Here is a 14,893-nt window from a genome sequence, read left to right as displayed (position 1 = left end):
CTTTCTATATATCATTCAGTGCCTACACAACACACATCATCTTTCTATATATCATTCAGTGCCTACACAACACACATCATCTTTCTATATATCATTCAGTACATACACAACACATATCATCTTTCTATATATCATTTCGTACATACACAACACATATCTTTCTATATATCATTCAGTACATACACAACACATATCTTTCTATATATCATTCAGTGCATACACAGCATATATCATCTTTCTATCTTTCATTTAGTGCATACACAACACATATCATCTTTCTATATATCATTCAGTGCCTACACAACACATATCATCTTTCTATATATCATTCAGTACATACACAACACATATCTTTCTATATATCATTCAGTGCATACACAGCATATATCATCTTTCTATCTTTCATTTAGTGCATACACAACACACATCATCTTTCTATATATCATTCAGTGCCTACACAACACATATCATCTTTCTATATATCATTCAGTACATACACAACACATATCTTTCTATATATCATTCAGTGCATACACAACACATATCATCTTTCTATATATCATTCAGTACATACACAACACATATCTTTCTATATATCATTCAGTGCATACACAGCATATATCATCTTTCTATCTTTCATTTAGTGCATACACAACACACATCATCTTTCTATATATCATTCAGTGCCTACACAACACATATCATCTTTCTATATATCATTCAGTGCCTATACAACACACATCATCTTTCTATATATCATTCAGTGCATACACAACACATATCATCTTTCTATATATCATTCAGTGCATACACAACACACATCATCTTTCTATATATCATTCAGTGCCTACACAGCACACATCATCTTTCTATATATCATTCAGTGCCTACACAACACACATCATCTTTCTATATATCATTCAGTGCCTACACAACACACATCATCTTTCTATATATCATTCAGTGCATACACAACACATATCATCTTTCTATATATCATTCAGTGCCTACACAACACACATCATCTTTCTATATATCATTCAGTGCCTACACAACACACATCATCTTTCTATATATCATTCAGTGCATACACAACACATATCATCTTTCTATATATCATTCAGTGCATACACAACACACATCATCTTTCTATATATCATTCAGTGCCTACACAACACACATCATCTTTCTATATATCATTCAGTGCCTACACAACATGTATCATCTTTCTATATATCATTCAGTGCCTACACAACACACATCATCTTTCTACATATCATTCAGTGCCTACACAACATGTATCATCTTTCTATATATCATTCAGTGCCTACACAACATGTATCATCTTTCTATATATCATTCAGTGCCTACACAACATGTATCATCTTTCTATATATCATTCAGTGCCTACACAACACACATCATCTTTCTATATATCATTCAGTGCCTACACAACATGTATCATCTTTCTATATATCATTCAGTGCCTACACAACATGTATCATCTTTCTATATATCATTCAGTGCATACACAACATGTATCATCTTTCTATATATCATTCAGTGCATACACAACATGTATCATCTTTCTATATATCATTCAGTGCCTACACAACATGTATCATCTTTCTATATATCATTCAGTGCATACACAACATGTATCATCTTTCTATATATCATTCAGTGCCTACACAACACACATCATCTTTCTATATATCATTCAGTGCATACACAACATGTATCATCTTTCTATATATCATTCAGTGCATACACAACATGTATCATCTTTCTATATATCATTCAGTGCCTACACAACACACATCATCTTTCTATATATCATTCAGTGCATACACAACATGTATCATCTTTCTATATATCATTCAGTGCATACACAACACACATCATCTTTCTATATATCATTCAGTGCATACACAACATGTATCATCTTTCTATATATCATTCAGTGCTTACACAACACAAATCATCTTTCTATATATCATTCAGTGCATACACAACATGTATCATCTTTCTATATATCATTCAGTGCATGCACAACACACATCATCTTTCTATATATCATTCAGTGCCTACACAACATGTATCATCTTTCTATATATCATTCAGTGCATACACAACACATATCATCTTTCTATATATCATTCAGTGCATACACAGAATATATCATCTTTCTATATATCATTCAGTGCATACACAACATGTATCATCTTTCTATATATCATTCAGTGCATACACAACATGTATCATCTTTCTATATATCATTCAGTGCATACACAACACATATCATCTTTCTATATATCATTCAGTGCATACACAACACACATCATCTTTCTATATATCATTCAGTGCATACACAACATGTATCATCTTTCTATATATCATTCAGTGCATACACAACATGTATCATCTTTCTATATATCATTCAGTGCATACACAACACATATCATCTTTCTATATATCATTCAGTGCCTACACAACACATATCATCTTTCTATATATCATTCAGTGCATACACAACATGTATCATGTTTCTATATATCATTCAGTGCATACACAACATGTATCATCTTTCTATATATCATTCAGTGCATACACAACATGTATCATCTTTCTATATATCATTCAGTGCATACACAACATCTATCATCTTTCTATATATCATTCAGTGCCTACACAACACACATCATCTTTCTATATATCATTCAGTACCTACACAACATGTATCATCTTTCTATATATCATTCAGTGCATACACAACACATATCATCTTTCTATATATCATTCAGTGCCTACACAACACATATCATCTTTCTATATATCATTCAGTGCCTACACAACATGTATCATCTTTCTATATATCATTCAGTGCCTACACAACATGTATCATCTTTCTATATATCATTCAGTGCATACACAACACATATCATCTTTCTATATATCATTCAGTGCATACACAACACATATCATCTTTCTATATATCATTCAGTGCCTACACAACATGTATCATCTTTCTATATATCATTCAGTGCCTACACAACACATATCATCTTTCTATATATCATTCAGTGCCTACACAACACATATCATCTTTCTATATATTATTCAGTGCATACACAACATGTATCATCTTTCTATATATCATTCAGTGCCTACACAACACATAACATCTTTCTATATATCATTCAGTGCCTACACAACACATATCATCTTTCTATATATCATTCAGTGCCTACACAACACACATCATCTTTCTATATATCATTCAGTGCCTACACAACACATATCATCTTTCTATATATCATTCAGTGCCTACACAACATGTATCATCTTTCTATATATCATTCAGTGCATACACAACATGTATCATCTTTCTATATATCATTCAGTGCATACACAACATGTATCATCTTTCTATATATCATTCAGTGCATACACAACACATATCATCTTTCTATATATCATTCAGTGCATACACAACATGTATCATCTTTCTATATATCATTCAGTGCATACACAACACATATCATCTTTCTATATATCATTCAGTGCCTACACAACATGTATCATCTTTCTATATATCATTCAGTGCCTACACAACATGTATCATCTTTCTATATATCATTCAGTGCATATACAACACATATCATCTTTCTATATATCATTCAGTGCATACACAACACACATCATCTTTCTATATATCATTCAGTGCATACACAACATGTATCATCTTTCTATATATCATTCAGTGCCTACACAACATGTATCATCTTTCTATATATCATTCAGTGCATACACAACATGTATCATCTTTCTATATATCATTCAGTGCCTACACAACACACATCATCTTTCTATATATCATTCAGTGCATACACAACATGTATCATCTTTCTATATATCATTCAGTGCATACACAACATGTATCATCTTTCTATATATCATTCAGTGCCTACACAACACACATCATCTTTCTATATATCATTCAGTGCATACACAACATGTATCATCTTTCTATATATCATTCAGTGCATACACAACACACATCATCTTTCTATATATCATTCAGTGCATACACAACATGTATCATCTTTCTATATATCATTCAGTGCTTACACAACACACATCATCTTTCTATATATCATTCAGTGCATACACAACATGTATCATCTTTCTATATATCATTCAGTGCATGCACAACACACATCATCTTTCTATATATCATTCAGTGCCTACACAACATGTATCATCTTTCTATATATCATTCAGTGCATACACAACACATATCATCTTTCTATATATCATTCAGTGCATACACAGAATATATCATCTTTCTATATATCATTCAGTGCATACACAACATGTATCATCTTTCTATATATCATTCAGTGCATACACAACATGTATCATCTTTCTATATATCATTCAGTGCATACACAACACATATCATCTTTCTATATATCATTCAGTGCCTACACAACACACATCATCTTTCTATATATCATTCAGTGCATACACAACATGTATCATCTTTCTATATATCATTCAGTGCATACACAACATGTATCATCTTTCTATATATCATTCAGTGCATACACAACACACATCATCTTTCTATATATCATTCAGTGCATACACAACATGTATCATCTTTCTATATATCATTCAGTGCATACACAACATGTATCATCTTTCTATATATCATTCAGTGCATACACAACACATATCATCTTTCTATATATCATTCAGTGCCTACACAACACATATCATCTTTCTATATATCATTCAGTGCATACACAACATGTATCATCTTTCTATATATCATTCAGTGCATACACAACATGTATCATCTTTCTATATATCATTCAGTGCCTACACAACATGTATCATCTTTCTATATATCATTCAGTGCCTACACAACATGTATCATCTTTCTATATATCATTCAGTGCATATACAACACATATCATCTTTCTATATATCATTCAGTGCATACACAACACACATCATCTTTCTATATATCATTCAGTGCATACACAACATGTATCATCTTTCTATATATCATTCAGTGCCTACACAACATGTATCATCTTTCTATATATCATTCAGTGCATACACAACATGTATCATCTTTCTATATATCATTCAGTGCCTACACAACACACATCATCTTTCTATATATCATTCAGTGCATACACAACATGTATCATCTTTCTATATATCATTCAGTGCATACACAACATGTATCATCTTTCTATATATCATTCAGTGCCTACACAACACACATCATCTTTCTATATATCATTCAGTGCATACACAACATGTATCATCTTTCTATATATCATTCAGTGCATACACAACACACATCATCTTTCTATATATCATTCAGTGCATACACAACATGTATCATCTTTCTATATATCATTCAGTGCTTACACAACACACATCATCTTTCTATATATCATTCAGTGCATACACAACATGTATCATCTTTCTATATATCATTCAGTGCATGCACAACACACATCATCTTTCTATATATCATTCAGTGCCTACACAACATGTATCATCTTTCTATATATCATTCAGTGCATACACAACACATATCATCTTTCTATATATCATTCAGTGCATACACAGAATATATCATCTTTCTATATATCATTCAGTGCATACACAACATGTATCATCTTTCTATATATCATTCAGTGCATACACAACATGTATCATCTTTCTATATATCATTCAGTGCATACACAACACATATCATCTTTCTATATATCATTCAGTGCCTACACAACACACATCATCTTTCTATATATCATTCAGTGCATACACAACATGTATCATCTTTCTATATATCATTCAGTGCATACACAACATGTATCATCTTTCTATATATCATTCAGTGCATACACAACACACATCATCTTTCTATATATCATTCAGTGCATACACAACATGTATCATCTTTCTATATATCATTCAGTGCATACACAACATGTATCATCTTTCTATATATCATTCAGTGCATACACAACACATATCATCTTTCTATATATCATTCAGTGCCTACACAACACATATCATCTTTCTATATATCATTCAGTGCATACACAACATGTATCATCTTTCTATATATCATTCAGTGCATACACAACATGTATCATCTTTCTATATATCATTCAGTGCATACACAACATGTATCATCTTTCTATATATCATTCAGTGCATACACAACATCTATCATCTTTCTATATATCATTCAGTGCCTACACAACACACATCATCTTTCTATATATCATTCAGTACCTACACAACATGTATCATCTTTCTATATATCATTCAGTGCATACACAACACATATCATCTTTCTATATATCATTCAGTGCCTACACAACACATATAATCTTTCTATATATCATTCAGTGCCTACACAACATGTATCATCTTTCTATATATCATTCAGTGCCTACACAACATGTATCATCTTTCTATATATCATTCAGTGCATACACAACACATATCATCTTTCTATATATCATTCAGTGCATACACAACACATATCATCTTTCTATATATCATTCAGTGCCTACACAACATGTATCATCTTTCTATATATCATTCAGTGCCTACACAACACATATCATCTTTCTATATATCATTCAGTGCCTACACAACACATATCATCTTTCTATATATTATTCAGTGCATACACAACATGTATCATCTTTCTATATATCATTCAGTGCCTACACAACACATAACATCTTTCTATATATCATTCAGTGCCTACACAACACATATCATCTTTCTATATATCATTCAGTGCCTACACAACACACATCATCTTTCTATATATCATTCAGTGCCTACACAACACATATCATCTTTCTATATATCATTCAGTGCCTACACAACATGTATCATCTTTCTATATATCATTCAGTGCATACACAACATGTATCATCTTTCTATATATCATTCAGTGCATACACAACATGTATCATCTTTCTATATATCATTCAGTGCATACACAACACATATCATCTTTCTATATATCATTCAGTGCATACACAACATGTATCATCTTTCTATATATCATTCAGTGCATACACAACACATATCATCTTTCTATATATCATTCAGTGCCTACACAACATGTATCATCTTTCTATATATCATTCAGTGCCTACACAACATGTATCATCTTTCTATATATCATTCAGTGCATATACAACACATATCATCTTTCTATATATCATTCAGTGCATACACAACACACATCATCTTTCTATATATCATTCAGTGCCTACACAACATGTTTCATCTTTCTATATATCATTCAGTGCCTACACAACACACATCATCTTTCTATATATCATTCAGTGCCTACACAACACACATCATCTTTCTATATATCATTCAGTGCATACACAACATGTATCATCTTTCTATATATCATTCAGTGCATACACAACACATATAATCTTTCTATATATCATTCAGTGCATACACAACATGTATCATCTTTCTATATATCATTCAGTGCATACACAACACACATCATCTTTCTATATATCATTCAGTGCCTACACAACATGTATCATCTTTCTATATATCATTCAGTGCATACACAACACATATCATCTTTCTATATATCATTCAGTGCCTACACAACACATATAATCTTTCTATATATCATTCAGTGCCTACACAACATGTATCATCTTTCTATATATCATTCAGTACATACACAACATGTATCATCTTTCTATATATCATTCAGTGCATACACAACACATATCATCTTTCTATATATCATTCAGTGCATACACAACACATATCTTTCTATATATCATTCAGTGCCTACACAACATGTATCATCTTTCTATATATCATTCAGTGCATACACAACACATATCATCTTTCTATATATCATTCAGTGCCTACACAACACACATCATCTTTCTATATATCATTCAGTGCATACACAACACATATCATCTTTCTATATATCATTCAGTGCCTACACAACACATAACATCTTTCTATATATCATTCAGTGCCTACACAACACATATAATCTTTCTATATATCATTCAGTGCATACACAACACACATCATCTTTCTATATATCATTCAGTGCCTACACAACATGTATCATCTTTCTATATATCATTCAGTGCATACACAACACATATCATCTTTCTATATATCATTCAGTGCCTACACAACACACATCATCTTTCTATATATCATTCAGTGCATACACAACATGTATCATCTTTCTATATATCATTCAGTGCCTACACAACACATATCATCTTTCTATATATCATTCAGTGCCTACACAACACACATCATCTTTCTATATATCATTCAGTGCATACACAACATGTATCATCTTTCTATATATCATTCAGTGCATACACAACACACATCATCTTTCTATATATCATTCAGTGCATACACAACACACATCATCTTTCTATATATCATTCAGTGCCTACACAACATGTATCATCTTTCTATATATCATTCAGTGCATACACAACACATATCATCTTTCTATATATCATTCAGTGCCTACACAACACATATAATCTTTCTATATATCATTCAGTGCATACACAACATGTATCATCTTTCTATATATCATTCAGTGCCTACACAACACATATCATCTTTCTATATATCATTCAGTGCATACACAACACATAACATCTTTCTATATATCATTCAGTGCATACACAACACATATCATCTTTCTATATATCATTCAGTGCATACACAACACATCATCTTTCTATATATCATTCAGTGCATACACAACATGTATCATCTTTCTATATATCATTCAGTGCCTACACAACACATATCATCTTTCTATATATCATTCAGTGCATACACAACACATATCATCTTTCTATATATCATTCAGTGCATACACAACACACATCATCTTTCTATATATCATTCAGTGCCTACACAACATGTATCATCTTTCTATATATCATTCAGTGCATACACAACACACATCATCTTTCTATATATCATTCAGTGCATACACAGAATATATCATCTTTCTATCTTTCATTTAGTGCATACACAACACACATCATCTTTCTATATATCATTCAGTGCCTACACAACACATATCATCTTTCTATATATCATTCAGTGCATACACAGAATATATCATCTTTCTATCTTTCATTTAGTGCATACACAACACATATCATCTTTCTATATATCATTCAGTGCATACACAGCATGTATCATCTTTCTATATATCATTCAGTGCATACACAACATATCATCTTTCTATATATCATTCAGTGCATACACAACATATATCATCTTTCTATATATCATTCAGTGCATACACAGCACATCCTCCATCCGTATATCATTCAGTGCATACACAACATATCCTCCATCCGTATATCAGTAATGTGGAGTATGTAGTTGTAGAGATCTCACCGCTTTCTCCTTGAAGATGTCCTCCCCTGACAGGTGGTAGGCACTGAGCAGGCTGCCGAGGATGCGGATGGTGATCTCGAACAGGTTGACGTCACGGTTCACGTTGAAGTTCAGACTCGTCTTCACCCACTCCTTTGCTTCGTCAAACTCTGCAGAGAGAAACACAACAGCTTCAAATACAATTAACTAATTTTTCGGTGACTTATCTAAGTGCTGTTGGCAGGCAATTTTGGAAAAAAGGTTATTCGGATAACAATTGGAATATATGAACAGTTCTTATATCTTGGTGTTGAGTGAGTCAACCTTGTCTCAGTCCCATGGTGTCGAGTGAGTCAACCACTCACCTTGTCTCAGACCCATGGTGTCGAGTGAGTCAACCACTCACCTTGTCTCAGTCCCAAGATGGCGATGGTGTCAAGTGAGTCAACCACACCCTGTCTCAGTCCCATGGTGTCAATCAAGTCAACCACTCACTTTGTGTCAGTCCCATGGTGTCAATCAAGTCAACCACTCACTTTGTCTCAGTCCCATGATGGCGATGGTGTCAAGTGAGTCAACCACTCACCTTGTCTCAGTCCCATGGTGTCAATCAAGTCAACCACTCACCTTGTCTCAGTCCCAAGATGGCGATGGTGTCAAGTGAGTCAACCACACCTTCTCTCAGTCCCATGGTGTCAATCAAGTCAACCACTCACCTTGTGTCAGTCCCATGGTGTCAATCAAGTCAACCACTCACCTTGTGTCAGTCCCATGGTGTCAATCAAGTCAACCACTCACTTTGTCTCAGTCCCATGATGGCGATGGTGTCAAGTGAGTCAACCACTCACCTTGTCTCAGTCCCATGGTGTCAATCAAGTCAACCACTCACCTTGTGTCAGTCCCATGGTGTCAATCAAGTCAACCACTCACCTTGTCTCAGTCCCATGATGGCGATGGTGTCGAGGGAGTCAACCAGTGTGAGTCCGACACCGAACCACTCCGAGTGAGTTTTACTGATCGGGTGCAGCTCATCATGACCCCAGGAGTGCTTCTTGTAGGCGTTCCAGGCGTGAAGGAACGCCGCCACGATGGCCTTCTGCTTCTCAGTCTGGTGCTTGGCAGCTGAAGAGAAGGTCATCATCAAGCACTGTACCAACAACTGTCCACTTAACCTCTGACAAGTAAATTGTCAAAATCTCTTGTCCAATTACACTGATAGATAGTGAGTGAGGGAGATACGTTTTACACCTCTTTTTATTTACTTCACTCAGCCATCAGCTTACAAATCAAGAAGCCGAACTTGTTTCTTGGCATTCAGTAGATCGGCTTTAAATCTTGGTAATAAACTGACCTTTCTGGACTAAATAAACCTTCACTTGTGCTTCAGACAAGTGGCTTCCAGAGAAGTTGAGTATTGGTTGCATTTGTGTAACATACACAAAATAAGCCACCATAACCCAATTAATTTAGAACTGCTTGCATACAAGTACATGAACATTTTTAAAAACGTAAATGTATCAACGCTGTGAGTGAGTTGGGTTTAAAGCCGCTTTTAACAGTATACCAGTTATATCGCGGCGTGTCAGCTTAATGTGGGAGGAAGCCCGAAGTGATGCAGGTCTCAGACGTTTACCACTTCGGTGAAACCCACGAGCACGGGTATGGTGCTGACAAACCTAGAAACATAATCGGGGCAAACCAGGATTTGAACCCACAATCATAGGTTTCTGGCATGCCCAAGGGACACAGTGAATCACGGCGCTTTAAATGGCTGGGCAACCCGTGCCCCCTATCAACGCTGTGAATAATTACCCAATGTAGCCATGTACCCTTTTCAAATATCGTACCTATACACACACACCCGCACAGTCTACTCTAGTCTACTGCAGTGCATAATGCACCAACATGACACTACATCTTGCTTATTGTTAATTAATCCTGCATATCCATGTTTATGAGTTAATGTGACATGCTGGATCCCTGATTAATGAAACCCCATTGTGATGTAGACTGTAGATATTTGGTGAAACCCACACATTTGGGTCCCAACAAACCAAGGATCATAATCAGGGAGAATCTGGATTCAAAGCTAAGATCAGCAGATCCTGGCAAGACTAAGGGACACAACTCTGCACAGTGACTACTGACACTAGACGGGTGATAACATACCCTCAAATAAGTCATATCGTGCTGTCTTGGCTGCTGGCTGCTTGGCATCATTCTCATGCTCGTCTACTGGGGGAATCTGAAACACATCTAGCTTCAGTACGAGACCTCCATATAAGCTGTGTATTTGAGAAGAATATGCAACAAAAATCGCTATTACCCAATTCATTTTTAGCTGTTTACCAACAAATACTCATGAAAAATATAACAAAACAACAAGAGTAAATTTGAAGAACGTCAATTTTATTGAAAATTTCAAGAATTCTGTACCAATTTTTTGAAATTTAGTTTTTCTACAACCTATATGAATTTTACAAAATTGAATTATATCTACAAAATGCACCTGTATACAATAATATGCAATCGTAGCTTTAGTATGTTTAGTAACCGCCCTAAAATCATTTTATCTTAGAAAATATCAATCCATATGTTTAAAAAAAGTTTAAAATCAGTTACAGAATGTGCACAAATGATTCATGTAGAACCATCTAATACACATTTATTTACTCAATCAAGCTAAACATAAATACAAGGCGGAATTCTACATCTTAATATGATTAACTAAATTGTGTTTATCTTGAATGAACTTTTGGACAGGAGATAATCAAACATACCAGTAAACACACAATTGGACATTGTATCTCTCAGAAACTAAAACCCATAAATTACATAATTACTATCTTATCACTCCTGAAGAAAGAGCTTTCTCCAGGCTGACCCATAATCTGATCCTATCGTAACCTAAGGGTGGTGTTTGCCACAGGGAGCCTTCATTAACTATGTTAATTGACTCTTCCCTCAGGGGTACATGAGCTCATCTTTACCACACCCCTACTGACCACCACTAGATCCCACCTACATTTAGATACTTGTTTGTTTGTTTGTTTGTTGTTTAACGCCACACTCAACAATATTCATGCTAAATGACGGCGGTCTGTAAATAATTGAGTCTGGACCAGATAATCAAATGATTGACATGCACATTGCACAATGACATGCATCAAGCAGGTCAGCGAGCCTGACCACCCCATCCCATTAGTTGCCTCATACAACAAACAAAGTCGCCTCTTACGGCAAGCATGGGTTGCTGAACACCTCTTCTACTCCGTATCTTCACAGAGCAGATAGGAAGAGTGAGTGAGTGAGCATAAATTGCTTCAAATGTTTGTCTGCTAAATTTCTAGCAAACTTCTCAACCCTGCTTGCGGGATTTATTGAAGACTAAAGTATACTTTTGCCCTCAACTGTTAAAACATCAAAGCATGTACAAAGCACCATAGTAGCTCAGGGCAAAACTATCCTTTACTTACGAAATAAACAATGAGCATGATGAGAGGGATTTGCTTATTGCCTGCGCCGATCATGGTTTATTCTCCCTGCAGTGTTTTATTGTACGATAAACAACAACCACAAGTCGTTTATTTCTGATATGAGATATCAAAATTATGCACAGCAGCTTGAAGGATGTTGATAAAATGTACAAGCTTTATAATATTTACCTAAGTTTTAAAAATGATGACTCCCTGAACAGAATTCAACCTTGGAAATGTCGGACAAGTCGAGTTTACGAACAGGTGAGTTAAGTTTCATATTTCCTGCATATTCTCACAATCTTCACATCAATTATGTGTACCTTTTCTCCTAATACCAGTTGTCATATCTCTCTTTTCGGACGCGATTGTTCGGCCACTGCATTTTCAACTTTCACTTTGATGTTGATGAATCAGTTTTCGCATCTCTGTGGCTTTTCCAATCATGAATAACAAATTCATCACTCTCTAGACCGTAACCAACCAGACAACGTGTTTTGTGCAACCTTCCATGACTTCCTACAATATGTCTCGCAACCAATCAGAGAGCGTATGACTTCCTACAATATGTCTCGCAACCAATCAGAGAGCGTATGACTTCCTACAATATGTCTCGCAACCAATCAGAGAGCGTGTGACTTCCTACAATATGACTCGCAACCAATCAGAGAGCGTATGACTTGCTACAATATGTCTCGCAACCAATCAGAGAGCGTATGACTTCCTACAATATGTCTCGCAAACAATCAGAGAGCGTATGACTTCCTACAATATGTGTCGCAACCAATCAGAGAGCATATGACTTCCTACAATATGTCTCGCAACCAGTCAGAGAGCGTATGACTTTCTACAATATGTCTCGCAACCAGTCAGAGAGCGTATGACTTCCTACAATATGTCTCGCAACCAATCAGAGAGTGTATGACTTCCTACAATATGTCTCGCAACCAATCAAAGAGCATATGACTTCCTACAATATGTCTCGCAACCAATCAGAGAGTGTATGACTTCCTACAATATGTCTCGCAACCAATCAGAGAGCGTATGACTTCCTACAATATGTCTCGCAACCAATCAGAGAGCGTATGACTTTCTACAATATGTCTCGCAACCAGTCAGAGAGCGTATGACTTCCTACAATATGTCTCGCAACCAGTCAGAGAGCGTATGACTTTCTACAATATGTCTCGCAACCAGTCAGAGAGCGTATGACTTCCTACAATATGTCTCGCAACCAGTCAGAGAGCGTATGACTTCCTACAATATGTCTCGCAACCAATCAGAGAGAGTATGACTTCCTACAATATGTCTCGCAACCAATCAATCAGAGAGCGTATGACTTCCTACAATATGTCCCGCAACCAATCAGAGAGCTTATGACTTCCTACAATATGTCTCGCAACCAATCAGAGAGCGTATGACTTCCTACAATATGTCTTGCAACCAATCAGAGAGCGTATGACTTCCTACAATATGTCTCGCAACCATTCAGAGAGCGTATGACTTCCTACAATATGTCTCGCAACCAATCAGAGCGTGTGACTTCCTACAATATGTCTCGCAACCAATCAGAGAGCGTATGACTTCCTACAATATGTCTTGTAACCAATCAGAGAGCGTATGACTTCATACAATATGTCTCGCAACCAATCAGAGAGCGTATGACTTCCTACAATATGTCTTCAACCAATCAGAGAGCGTATGACTTCCTACAATATGTGTCGCAACCAATCAGAGAGCGTGTCCTGAAGAGTTATCGAAGTAACAATACACCGACATCAGTTAGATTGGTCCAACCCATGAGCGTAGTTTCACTTTTTCAAAGTTACGTTTGGTACCTATTACGAATATTTATCAAAATTCACTTAAATGTTTGTCAGGAGATCTCACATAATGAGTCGGGCAAATGAGGCACTGACTTTGCTAAAGCTTGGCAG

The 14,893-nt window shown here is 35.2% G+C and overlaps 1 protein-coding gene across 2 annotated transcripts in view; it reads right to left on the bottom strand.

The window, feature by feature from the left end:
* LOC124152763 (endoplasmic reticulum mannosyl-oligosaccharide 1,2-alpha-mannosidase-like) overlaps positions 1 to 14,893 on the bottom strand; it is a 40,147-nt gene that overhangs the window by 12,837 nt on the left and 12,417 nt on the right. For both annotated transcript variants that reach the window (XM_048388997.1, XM_048388998.1), the window contains exons 4-6: positions 11,650 to 11,725; positions 10,411 to 10,602; positions 9,502 to 9,650 (exon numbers count right to left, since the gene is read on the bottom strand). In XM_048388997.1, coding sequence (XP_048244954.1) covers positions 9,502 to 9,650; positions 10,411 to 10,602; positions 11,650 to 11,725 — 417 coding nt within the window. The remainder of the gene's footprint in view (positions 1 to 9,501; positions 9,651 to 10,410; positions 10,603 to 11,649; positions 11,726 to 14,893) is intronic.

The sequence above is a fragment of the Haliotis rufescens genome, unplaced genomic scaffold, assembly GCF_023055435.1.
Source record: "Haliotis rufescens isolate VD_foot unplaced genomic scaffold, xgHalRufe1.0.p SCAF_8, whole genome shotgun sequence".
NCBI lineage: Eukaryota > Metazoa > Mollusca > Gastropoda > Lepetellida > Haliotidae > Haliotis > Haliotis rufescens.
Note: the sequence above shows the minus strand (reverse complement) of the source record. Positions and strands in the feature narration are given on the sequence as shown.